General features: G+C 36.1%; 1 protein-coding gene across 2 annotated transcripts; it reads right to left on the reverse strand.

Moving 5' to 3' along the window:
• Positions 1 to 831: 831 nt before the first annotated feature.
• On the reverse strand, positions 832 to 7470 carry LOC108276953 (H-2 class II histocompatibility antigen, A-D beta chain). Of its 2 annotated transcripts, XR_001815019.3 has the most exons (7): positions 7387 to 7470; positions 7195 to 7255; positions 6653 to 7000; positions 3718 to 4074; positions 3545 to 3628; positions 1629 to 1958; positions 832 to 1414 (listed from the first exon to the last, which is right to left on the reverse strand). XR_001815019.3 is itself a non-coding variant. In XM_017489121.3 (6 exons), the coding sequence occupies exons 1-6, from the start codon at positions 7387 to 7389 to the stop codon at positions 1699 to 1701; spliced, it is 1113 nt and encodes a 370-aa protein (XP_017344610.1). In that variant the 5' UTR covers positions 7390 to 7470; the 3' UTR covers positions 832 to 1698. The 2 variants fall into 2 exon arrangements, 1 of the variants encoding a protein (XP_017344610.1); XM_017489121.3 differs by having other exon boundaries at positions 832 to 1958.
• Between the last annotated feature and the right edge of the window lie 6078 nt (positions 7471 to 13548).

Here is a 13548-nt window from a genome sequence, read left to right on the forward strand (position 1 = left end):
TATGTAAACATGATCCAGAAACGTCGCCGTCTTCTCTGGGCCAAAGCTCATTTAAAATGGACTGAGGCAAAGTGGAAAACTATTTTGTAGTCAGACAAATTGAAATTTGAAATTCTTTTTGGTAACCATGGACTCTAAAGTAAAGAGGACTAAAGAGGAGAGGGACCGTCCAGCTTTTTATCAGCGCTCAGGTCAAAACTGATCTCTGATGGTATGGGAGTGCATTAGTGCCTATAGAATGGGCAGTTTGCACATCTGGAAAGGCACCATCAATGCTAAAAGGTATACAGGTTTTAGAGCTCATATGCTTCCATCCAGATTCCATCCCATCTTTACTTCTGAGAGATTCTGCCTCTCTAAGATAAACTTTTAATACCCAATCATGTTACTGACCTGTTGCCAAATAACCTAATTAGTTGAAAAATGTTCCTCCAGCTGTTTCTTTTTAGTAACACTTACTTTTCCAGCCTTTTGTATCCCCATCCCAACTTTTTTGTGGCATCAAATTCAAAATTCCTTATTTTTTCCTTAAAATGTTACATTTCCTCAGTTTAAACATTTGATATGTTTTCTATGTTCTATTGTGAGTAACATATGCGTTTATGAGATTTGCAAATCATTGCATTCTGTTTTTATTTATATTTTACATAACTTTTTTGGAATTGGAGTTGTATTTCATTCTTATTCATTTTCTTTAAAATTTAAGATTTTCAGAAAGTATAATAGACCTGCTTGTTGGAGGAAACTTTAAGAATGAAGAATTCTTAAATTTCTTAAGAATTCAAGAAATTAAGAACTGAAGAATTCAGAAATGTAAATTCCCAATAAAGTTTTATTACTCATTTACTGATATTGACTTTTTTATGGTCGAGAGGAAAGCAACTACTATAAATTATTCAGTATCTGTAGTGCGACATTTAAAAATAAAAATAAAAATTTAGTTAGGAGAAATAGAGGAATACCAGTCTGGCCCTGATTTCAAAGAGGTCATGTGAGTCAATGATCCAGCATGGTTATTAGGTTAACCTTTTAATAATTAAACTCTGGCTGTTTCACACATAGTATGGGCTCGTTATAATCTAAACTACAGAAGGGACAAAAGAAATACAACAGGCACTACTTTAAGGTTGATTGTTCTAATAACCACAGTGAGCACATTGTACCCCTTATTGACTTTTGTGACAAAAAAAAATCACAGTACCATTATTTATTTTTCATTGAACAATGATTTTTTAAAAATAAAACACACAGAAAACACTAAATACAAACAATACAACAAACGTTAACAGGTATTTGTAAATCCTTTCATAAGCTGCTGTTTCTAGATGCTCTGAGCAACATCCCTGTGTTTTGTGAGTGATGTATTTTGTCTGCGGATCTCCTAGACTCTATATACACCCATTCCCATCCACCTCTAAAACAAAAAAGAACAAAAAACGTTTATGAGAAGGAAAGGAAAGAAAAAATTAGGTGACAGAGAAAAAGACAATAATTAGAATGAAAGACAATAATAATTACAATAGCAATGACTGATAATAACAACGAACATGGTTTTGTTTCTTCATAATCCAACTACATTGCACAAGACCTTTTTTCAAATTGGTGAGTTAAATGCAGAATCAGATTACCTCAGATTTGGATAGCTTTCAGTGGGTAGATAAGTCACACATTTTAAAGTGTTTGACTGTTTAGTGAGTGTCATAGAGAGATAGATGTGGCGTCAATGCTATTGTTCCTGCATGGAACAGGCTTATGGTTCCCCAGTGTTGAGTACACCTGTGGAACAGGCCAGTCGTTTCCTAGTGTTGAGTACACCTGTGGAACAGGGCAATCGTCTCCTAGTGTTGAGTACACCTCTGGAACAGGCTGATGGTTCCCCATTGTCCCCAGTGTAGAATGAGACGCAGGCTCAGGCAACGGAGATGCTTCTACTGGAGACCGTGAATATCTTCTTGTTCCTATAAGGACATGTTCCAGTACATTTGGTATTAGCAAATTGCCTTCAGATAGGAGAGGTATTATAAATCGGATTTTCTACATTCTTCACTAATTTCTTCAGGTACGTTTTATGCAACCCTAACAATATATACACATGATTCTTAATGATTCTCTAGCACTATACTATGTAGCTGTTTTCTGAGAATATTATAATTTTAATATAAATTTAAGACCGTGATGTCTGAGGGATCGGAGATCACACGCATTCAGAAGTGGTTTTTGGCCTTGCCCTTTACGCATAGAGATTTGACTGGATTCCTTGAATCTTTTAATTATATTGTGCATTGTAGAAGGTCCTACCGATGTCTTTGGGGAATGTTGTTCTCAAAGTCTTGGATTATTCGCTGACGCATCTTTTGGCAGATTGACGAGCCTCGACCCTCTTGAGGGGCTAAGCTTTTTTGGAGGCTTCTTATATACTATGATTAGACCTCACCTGTTTCACATCACCTTCTTATTTGAACTTGTCACATCAGCTTGTCACATCACTATTAGTGTTACATTGCCTCAAGCCATCAGACTCCTCAATACTTAGAGACTGGACTGATACACACACACACACACACACAAGAGTTTCGACGTTTTCAACGAAGACTGAAGTTTCCATTTCCGCCTCCGTTATGGAGAACACAAACTTGGCTCGACTTGCGTGTGAATTGGATTAAAGTGAGGAAGACTTTCGCAGCATCGGCCTCACTTTCACTTCCCAGTGACCACCATGATCCAGTAGCAAGACTGAGTCAAGACGAAGTGATTCATACACCCATTCATACACTATGGACACTTTGGAAGCTCCAATCCGCCTACCGTACATGTCTTTGGACTGGGGGGAAGCGGAGTACCTGAAGGAAATCCCCGCAGCACGGGGAGAACGTGCAAACTCCACACACAGGTGGGAATCAAACCCCCAACCCTGGAGGTGTGAGGCGAACGTGCTAACCACTAAGCTACCGTGTAATTATGTAAATTATATTGTTACTCTTTGGAATCTGTCTTTTGCACTACCTGTTATATCGGATACTTCCACACTAAAACTGTGTACTGGTCGGCGCTACACTGGCACTGCGCCTATTATCCTGTTTTAGCAGTATTGTCCTGTCCTGTGTTAGCACACATTTGCACATGCACTTTATGTAAAAACGTGTAGATCTTATCTAGTTCTCTGTTATCTCATGTGGTTAGTGTGCTGTTTTATGTCGCACCATGGTCCTGGAGGAACATTTTGCTGTGTACTGTACCAGCTGTATATGGTTGAAATGACAATAAAAAACATCAAATACCTTGTCTTTATATGCTTTTTGTTTAAATATGTATCAAAGTACATTTACAAATCAGTCCTTTTTGTTTTTATTAGCATTTTCCATAATGTCCCAACTTTTTCAGAATCGCGGTTGTATGGTTATGTATTTGCGGAGTGATTTGCGGAGCAACAGATTTCACTTGAATTCCCCACTATTATAATCTTACTAACAGAACCATCATGAAGGCACAAACTAGAGGAAGAAGAATTACTTATATAAAGTAAACAAGGCATAGTGAAACTTACTGAGACATCGATAACATCCTGCAAAGATCAGCCCAATGATAGCCATCACACCACAACTGATTCCCGTCACTGACAAAAAGACCCCTGAAAAAAAATTGTGTGTGTGTATATATAAATACAATATATGCTCCATTAAAGTATTGTGCAATCAAACCTTACCCAAAAATTCATACCTGTTAATTTCTCTTCTCTCTCAGTGCACTCAGTGGAGGAAATGTTAACAATGATGGGTTGGCTCAGAGTTGAGTGATTCACCCAGCAGTAGTACACTGTTATGTTTGAAGACAGGTGAAGGTACGATGTGACTCTGTAAGACCCGTCTGTGTTTTTGCTGTAGTTCCAGCTGATATCAGAGGAGTTTATGTTTTCCTTATATAGAGGTCTAAGTGAAGCATTCAGGTAACTGATATATTCTCCATCACTGAACCAGGCCTGCTTCAGATCAGCAGGGTAAAAGCCCTCAGAAGCACAAAGCACTGTGGGAGCTCCGTCAGGCCCCTTCACACATGACACAGATACAGAGGGAGGTGCTGCAGAGTAACAGACAATAGAAGGTCAATGGTTCTAAGAAATATCATTTGCATACACGCACAGTGTATGATGAAAATCTAGCATCACAAAATGCTATGACAAGATTTTTTCACAGTGCAGATGTTTTTGCTCGAGTCTTCAGGTAGCTGGTAGTCAATACATTCTAGAATAAGTGCTGCTATTGTGTGTAAGGGAACATACATAATAATTCATTATTATTCACTTATTCACCTTAAAGCATATTATTCACCAACTAATCCAAAATATTTGGTACTACAATGAAACAAATAAAATATATATGTATATATGGTTACAAGAGTGAAGAAAGTAAGTCTGCATGCATGGACAAGTCTTGGGAATTTACAGCTTTAATTTTACTTTAATTTTACCAGATACTTTTCAGCCAAGCTTTAAATTTCTATCTAATGTGACTGTGTACACAAGATAACTATGTTTCAAAATAATTACTATGTATTTTCCAAATCAGGGAACTGTTGTTTATAGTTTACAACAATAGCCATCTAGTAATATTTTATCAGATTTACTTCAGCCTTTTGTGTTTGTAGAAAAAATGTTTGGTGGGCAGATTATCAGAATGCAGTTCAAGCCTGAGACACAGTGCAGCTGATGGTCAAAGTGGATCCCTTAAGCAAGCTTTCACACAAGCAAAACGACAAATAATCACATCCTACCCTTCACACATGCCATCACTACCACCCACATGATTATCTTTTAATTTCATTATAATGCCCATATGATTTTCCAAGGACCTTGTCTTATGATAATGGTGGAAAATGACTGTTTATGAATGACAACAAAAAAACTCTACAAAGTACAAGTTAATATTTTAACTTAATTTCAAATTAATTGAATGATTACTTTATTATTTTTTTTGGATACCCCAACAGAGATATTTTGCCCTGTGCACAGCGCATGGTCCGCATGGGCTATATGCAGAGGTGGTCTAAAACTAAAAGCTAGTTTTATACAGAAAAATGGTAGAGAATTTGTTTTATTTTTGAGCTCAGTAAAGCAGTGTTTAAGTTAAGTATATATGAATAGTGCTATGGCAAAAAAACTGAGATTTTCTGTACAGACAGTGTATCTACCATGTACAGAATAACTGTTTTATGATCTGCTTTAATGATTGGGAGGGGCATATTGCAGATACTACAAATCAGAAAAAAACAAGTAATACTAGTTATGTTCTGTCAGAGGAATAAACATAAATACGCAATGATACAGTGAATAAAAAGAATGAATGATACTTAATTTAAAAGTAGACGTATGAGGTATGTGGTAATTACAAATCTGTACATGTCTGCCACATACCCTGCATATTCGTGTTGGATATTTCGATACAGAGTAATTTGTGTAAAAACTACCAGGTTTTTACAGCAGTTTTTGGCACCTTAAGGCAATAATTCAGAAGGGTTTATTATTATTATTATTATTATTATTATTATTATTGTTGTTATTATTGTTGTTGTTGTTGTTGTTATTGTTTTATTATTGTTTTTGTTATTATGTAGTATTTACAAGTAATAGTTAGCAATTACATTTTAAGCTGTTGCAACATAAGTACATATGAAATTATGAAAAAACACCAGGTTTATGGCAGTGCTTGATTCAAAGAATTATCAGTGCATTTGGTGTCTTAGGTTTTGATTAATTTAGACCAAGGCATGGTGTGATCAGGCCTAAGATAATAGAAGAGTGATACTTATGAGAAAAATAGTACCTGCATTAATTTCCTGTAACATATTTATAGGCCACAAAAATGCTATTTAATGAACAGGAAAATTAACACATACAGTAAAAGTATACACAATAATATAATAAAAGGTATTTTACAAAGGTCCGCAGTTTGTAAACCATTTAATAAACCATGACCACACACTCTGCATATGACAAATAGATAGTTACTGAGTAATTGCCATGTACAATAAATTATTATTATTTATTATATTAATTTCTATTTACAGCCCTATACAGTGAAAGGATTTACTATTACAAGCTCACTCAATAATTGTTTATGACTGGTTTTGTGCTCTGATTTGCCACCAAGAAAAAATACTGTTTAATTCTAAATATGAAATACACTAGTTACGTGTTGTTGTTGTTGCTGTTATTTTTGCAGCATTACAGAGGACATACTGTAAGAGGAATTACTTACTCATTAATTATTCAGAATTTTGAAAAATATTTAAATGGAATGAAGAAAGATATTTGATCAATAGTCACTGGTAGGCCCCCTCAAAATTTGCCTCTATTTTCTGCAAGTGAAATACTATGCAAATTCTATCTGCATGTTGAAAACTTTTAAACCCCACTCCCCCTTTTACATTTACTATGTACTTATATTTTCAGCTTGCAAAGTTAGCAACAACTTACTGTACGGTAAAATAAATGATCTATGAATCATCCAGATCTTTAAAAAAATGGCACACATACTGTATAAGTCTGTAATCTACACACACAGAAAAACAATAGTATCTAATTATTTGGGAATTAATCAAGAGATTTCAGGAGATTTCTCAGTTTAAGGATTATTGTCCTGTATGCAGGCACACTTACCGTTTACATGAATGGATATCCTCTTCTCTCCCAAACAGCTTGTAGGAGGTGGGAAGTAGTTTACCACAGTACACGTGTAAATACCTGAACTATTTATCTGTAGATTTAAGAGCTGAAATGATATTTCCTCAGTTTCTGGAATCCATACAAATCTGATGTTGTCATTACAGAATCGTTTAGTCCAGGATTTATTGAGATAGACGTATTCACAAAGCAAACGGTTTCTTTTCAAAGATGCTGTTAAATGGTCACTTCTGTTTGTGCTGTAAAGACAGTTGATGGTAGTTGGCATTCCCTGATGGATTGTCTCTGTCTGATTCAATTCAATGCACTTCTCTGTTTTCATTGCTGAAAAAATCAGAAAAAGCACAGTAACTTTTCTCCACAAGCCAAAAGAAAAGAGCTGTATAAATTATACTATATCATGTTGGTTTACTGAGGCTCAGGCATGGCCCTGTACTGTTCTAATATATTTTTTTATTACACAACACTAATACATTCATTATTTTTCCATTAATGTGCAGAACATGAAAACATATTACCTGAAAAAAAAGACAAAAGCACCCACACAGAGCAGATAAAACTGCAGCTCCTTAATGATGCCTATAAATGATATAAAAGTCATAAATGATTGCAATTACAGAAAGCTGGGTATTAACATTCAATATCAGAATTATGGAGCTTAATTTCATATAATTTACATTGATACAGTGATACAATAACATCTTTCTCACCATTGTAGACAATGCAGTGTGTATGGACCCATTCCTCTAGTGATCATTCTGCCTCATGCAGTCTGAAATAATGCAGGACTATGAGCTCTGGGGCAGGTTTGTGGCTACAGTTTCCTTTTTGTGAAATGCAAGTCAGCAACAGTTTGTTTACGGCTATAGTACATGCATAGTGTACCCTTCAGAGTGAATCCTCTTTTCAGCACCCAAGAGTTAATAGCCATGTTTTACTCTAAATGATAGTATTCTGGATTATAATATGACACCACATGTGAGGATAAATCACAGCTCAGAGTTCCTGGCATGACACAATCTGAAAAGTTGTGAAGTTAAAATCTGAAAATAGAAACCCTTTTGTTCTACAAAATGGCATTAATCGCAGATATAATTAAAGCTGCAATTAGTGATAAATGTGGCCTCACACCAGGGTGCATATTGGAGCTGCTCTGCCAGGGGAACACCATTCCATTTTATAGCACTTTTTAGCACATCTATGTTAGGAGTGTATTATGCTTTAGCAGTTAGCTAAGTGTTGCTTGCATAGAGTAACACGTTTCTAGCATGCTGCTAACATATTTACCACTTGGTGGCATATTTTAATATGTTGACAGGAGTGCATCACTGTGCATAGGAGTGCATCACTGTCAATCTGATGAAATTTCTAGGAGGAGTTCGTTAAAGCACGAGGCCTGGAAATGGCAAAAACAGAGCAAAAATTTAAGAGAAAAATCAAAATGGCTGCCCTGTTGAGTTTAGGGCATGGGTTCAAAAGACTTTTTTTGTATGTATTAGCATGTTGTACATGTGTAACTACATTATGTACATGTACGTGAAACATTGCACGAGGTGCACATCGTTGAAATTTTGTAGGTGGTGCTACCGAGCCATTTTGCCATACTCAATTCTGGAACTCAAATCAGATGTAAATGTTCACCGGTTCTGACACGTTTGCAAAGTTTCATGAGTTTTCAGGTATATTTAGGCCCTCAAAAATGTGATTCATTTGAGAAAATAAATAAATAAATAAATATCTGCCCTACGATGGATTGGCACCCTGTCCAGGGAGTAACCCGCCTTGTGCCTGATGCTCCCTGGGGCAGGCTTCAGGTTCTCTGTGACACTGAAAAGGATAAGCGGTATAGAAGATGGATGGATGGATAAATAAATAAATAAATAAATAAATAAATAAATAAATAATAAACGGAGCAGATCCAATAGGGCCTTGCACCAGTGGTGCTTGGGCCCTAACAAGGATTGGCCTAAAGGGGTTACATAAAACTTGTATTGCATATTATTTTTCAGATCATATTTATTTTTAATTTACTTGTGCATACTCATCAAGCTCTACATTTTTATAGTTGATGTTCAGCTTCCATATTTTTTTATTTTATTTTTATCTAGGTTATTTTAAGGTTATTTTTACGTTGCAACATAAATGCAGTTGAAATCACACCACAAGAGATGATACTTAAGAAAAGAATGATAAAAGGAATGTGTTTAGTGACAACCTTTTACTCTTTATGTGCGGAGGTGGACTTGTGAGGTAATGTTTATAAGAACACAGGAAGTGGGTGAAAGCAAAGATTTACCATGCATGGTATCCCAATTTAATTCTCATGAGAAGAAAAAGGTCAATCCTGTTTACAAAGAATAGAGTGGTGGTCTTGTATTTAGCCACGTTATCATCATGATAATTAGCTGTAAACATCCTTACTTGCTATTTTAAAAATAACTAAATTTAAACTTAACCCATTTTTCATAATATGACATATTTCCAAGTGAAACAAGTACAACATTTTCACTCAAGGATAAGTTGATAGCAGGTGATGTGATATTATAGATTAAATAAAAATTGGGGAAAAAAATATTTTAATGCATATACAAAGCAAAAAAGGACAATAGGACTATATAAACAGGGCAATAGGACTATATAAACACTCTGTGTGTTAATTCAACACTAGGAATTTTACTGTGTATGCATGGCGATGTTAGAGGTGGGCAAAAGTCATTCCATTCTGACTGATTACTGAAAAACAAGAATTTTGTCTAGTGATGTATATTGAAGAATCTTGTGATGAAAACAATTAACTGTCAAGGTATAAAAAGTCTCAAGTTAATTCATTTTCAGGCTCAGAGGCTTGGTAGGGGAAAAATCTAAATTGTTTAAGCTACAGCTGAAAAACATCTCACACTGCTGAATAGGTCCTATTGCTGTACCTACTGCTGTTGAGATTGTTATGCTTCTTATCACCTGACAAAGGCTGTGGGCTCTGAGGTAGATCACAGTGGTCACAGTTTCCTTTATGTGAAATTTGATATGACATTTAGCCATGACACACACACACACACACACACACACACACACACACACACACTCACACTCACACTCACACACAGCTAAAAGTTAAGTGAAGCACACAGTTTCTACAAAAACAAAAAGCCCACCACAGCACTATAAGGGTTAAGCATTCACTGTTCTTTTGGTGTGCATGCAGCACTCGACCACTTGTAAAAAAAAATATATAGATATATATATATATAGTGAAATATGACTCATCAGACCAAATCACTTCTTCCATATGCCTGTAGCCAGCTAAGCAGTGTTTGTGACTCTGAATTTTATACGTATAATGGTTATAAAAAGCCTACACCGCCCTGTTAAAATGGCAGGTTTTTGTGATGTAAAAAAATGAAAACAAATTAAACTTCCATCTTGCCACCCTACCCCATAGCCTAGACGTATGAAGAATTCTGGAGATTGTTGTCACATGTATGGAGCAAGTAGTACTTTGACAGAAATCAATGCAATGCTTTTAATGTTGCTGTAGGTGTCTGGGCATCCTCCCTGACAAGTTTTCTGCTGATCTTTCCATCAATTTTAGAGGGATGTCTTGTTCTTAGTAATGTCACTGTTGTGCCATATTTTCATATTTAACTGCTTTGTACAACTTATCAGATGTTCTTCATGCCTGATCTCTTCTACTGAAGCATGTGTTCTGACGACACTCCTAAGGATTTGATCTAAAATGGATCAGAATGTTTTGTACAAACTTGTGTAGTCCATGCCAGCTGGAGTGCACACTGACATTATAGAAAAAGGGGATGTACCAAATACAAACTCATTCATGTAAATATTTCAAAGATTCTACTTTCACGCAAGTTGTTGTCAATAATTTAATTTGTAAAGAAAATTGCTGTTTTGAATTAGAAAAGAATGCAAAATAAAAGCACTGCCCCACTGTGTGTGTGTGTGTGTGTGTGTGTGTGTGTGTGTGTGTGTGTGTGTGTGTGTGTGTGTGTGTGTGTGTGTGTGTGTGTGTGTGTGTGTGTGTGTGTGTGTGTGCAGTATATTTTTGGTTAACTTTGAAGTAAACACAACCTCTGCTGCATACTATTTTAAAAATAAACTTTTCCTGCAAATGTTAATGCAGTTACTTTTATATTTGATTAACTTAAAACTAATTATTTTAATTAATTGACTCATTAGGACTTGACTTATTTAACAGGCCAATAATTATCATTAGAAAGTGTATAATGATACAGCTGATGACAGTTCCAAGGAGCAATAAATTCTCTGACTTTTTAAATCATGTGCTAACATTGAACAACCATGAGCTCCTGTAAGCAACCGACTAAGGATCGGAAAATGAAGCAAAGTTTGCCTGTAAAGCAAGGGAAGGTTAAAAAAAGTTATCAAAGTGCTTTTAGTTTGCAATTTCCACAGTCTGAAATGCAATTAAGAAATGGCAGTTAGGGGGAACTGTGTAAATCAAGGCAAGATCTAGAAGACCTATAGACTATAAAGCTCTTAGATAGAAGGTGTTTATGCACTGATTGCACAAACATGCTCTGAATGAAAGAGTCATCAGAAGGAAACTTTGTCTGATGAAAGCTGTAAAATAAAAGCTGTAAAACAGCAACTACATATTGTTGGAAACAAGTGCTGTAGACTGAGTAAGTCTTTAGCCATTTTCACTAAAAGTATGTTTGGAGATAATAATAGGAGTAGCATTGGTGAAAAGAACACCTCGCTAACTATTAAACATGAGGGTGGATCTATGATGCTTAGGGGTTGTGTGGCAGTCAGTGGTACAGGAAATATCAGAAAAATATCTGCAAACTCTCAAAGCAAATGTGACAGTCAGTGAAGAAACTGAAGCTAAAAATAGGCTGGCTTGTACAACAAAATGTATCTTGTTAATGTATCTTGTAAATGTAAATGTATCTTGTTAAACAAAATGTAAATGTATCTTGTTAAACAAAATGTTACCTTGTTAACAGTTTGATACAAAATGTACCTACATGTTTCTTTAAACAGATTTGTCCTGGAGTAATTGAACCACTTTTAAATATTATAAATTCTTCCCTTAGCACTGGCTATGTACCTAAATCACTTAAATTAGCAATTAAACCCCTGATTAAAAAACCTGACCTTGACCCCTCTCAACTGTCCTATAGACCTATATCAAATCTCCCCTTTTTCTCCAAGATCTTAGAAAAGGTTGTAGCACAGCAGCTATGCTCATACTTGCATAGGAATAACATTCATGAAATGTATGGTCAGGATTTAGACCTCATCATAGCACAGAGACAGCGTTAGCTAAAGTAGTAAATTACCTACTACTGGCCTCTGATCAGGGTTGTGTCTCGGTGCTTGTGTTGCTTGACCTTAGTGCAGCTTTTGATACTATAGATCACACTATTCTCCTTGATAGATTAGAAAATGTTGTTGGCATTAAGGGATCAGTCCTCTCCTTTCTCAGGTCTTATTTGACCGATCATTATCAGTTCGTAGATGTAAATGGAGACTTTTTCACACATACTGAGGTTAAATTTGGTGTTCCACAAGGTTCTGTTTTAGGTCCACTGCTGTTTACTTTATATATGCTACCTCTAGGTCAAATTATTCGTAAACATGGAATTAGCTTCCACTGTTATGCTGATGATACACAGTTATATGTTTCAGCGAAGCCAGATTACAGACAGCAGCTTAGTAAAGTTGAGGATTGTGTAAAGGACATTAGACGTTGGATGATAATTAACTTCCTTTTACTTAATTCTGATAAGACAGAAGTACTTGTATTAGGACCACGTGTAGCTAGAAGTAAGCTTTCTGATCTCATAGTAACTCAGGATGGTCTTTCTGTTTCATCATGTGCAGCAGTAAAAGACCTTGGAGTGATTATTGACTCCAGCCTATCATTTGATGCTCATATAGATAATATTACTAGGATAGCCTTGTTTCATCTCAGAAATATTTCTAAAATAAGAAACATATTGTCACTACATGATGCAGAAATATTAGTTCATGCTTTCGTCACCTCTAGACTAGATTGCTGTAATGCCTTACTGTCTGGATGTAAGCACTAAAGCACTAAACGGTCTCATGCCACAGTATCTAAGTGAACTTTTGATTTTCTATGATCCACCACTCCTACTTATATCAAAAGATGCAGGCTATTGGACGGTACCTCGAATAGTGAAGGCTACAGCAGGGGGGAGAGCTTTCTCTTATAGAGCCCCACAGTTATGGAACAGTCTTCCAATTAGTGTTCGGGACTCAGACACAGTCTCAGTGTTTAAGTCTAGGCTTAAAACGTATTTGTTTACTCAAGCCTACCCTGACTAGACTTTCTGTTATGCTAAGCACAGTCCTAATAATTTTTTTTCTCTCCCTCTCTCCTTCTGTTGAGCCACACACGCTTTTATGGAGATACCAGTGACCCTGATCCTCTCTGCTCTCCTGACCCGCCTGATCCGTTTCGGATGTCCTACCTCTGGATCGAGCTCTCATCTACTTCAATTCCAGATTGCTAGGACTACGGCTGCTTCTAAGGCCAAACAGACTTCATATAAATCCATAATGAACTTTTTCACACTAACTGTTGTTACCCAGATGAGGATGGGTTCCCTTCTGAGTCTGGTTCCTCTCAAGGTTTCTTCCTCTTAACATCTTAGGGAGTTTTTCCTTGCCACTGTCACCAATCAGTGGCTTGCTCAGTTGGGATAAATCCGCACCTTTAATATCTGTATACTGTGTTGATATTTCTGTAAAGCTGCTTTGAGACAATGTCTATTGTAAAAAGCGCTATACAAAATAAAATTGAATATTTCAACATCCACATGAACTACTTTAAGAAAAGCAAACTAAAGCTCTTGGAATGG

The sequence above is a fragment of the Ictalurus punctatus genome, chromosome 16 (assembly GCF_001660625.3).
Source record: "Ictalurus punctatus breed USDA103 chromosome 16, Coco_2.0, whole genome shotgun sequence".
Taxonomy (NCBI): domain Eukaryota; kingdom Metazoa; phylum Chordata; class Actinopteri; order Siluriformes; family Ictaluridae; genus Ictalurus; species Ictalurus punctatus.

Excerpts from the sequence above, each read along its gene's own strand:
- LOC108276953 (XM_017489121.3), bottom strand. Across the intron at positions 7,001-7,194 it reads GCTTTTGTCTTTTTTTTCAG|CAATGAAAACAGAGAAGTGC; the intron begins GTAATATGTTTT and ends TGATTTTTTCAG. Across the intron at positions 1,959-3,544 it reads AGGATGTTATCGATGTCTCA|GAACAAGAAGATATTCACGG; the intron begins GTAAGTTTCACT and ends ATGTCCTTATAG.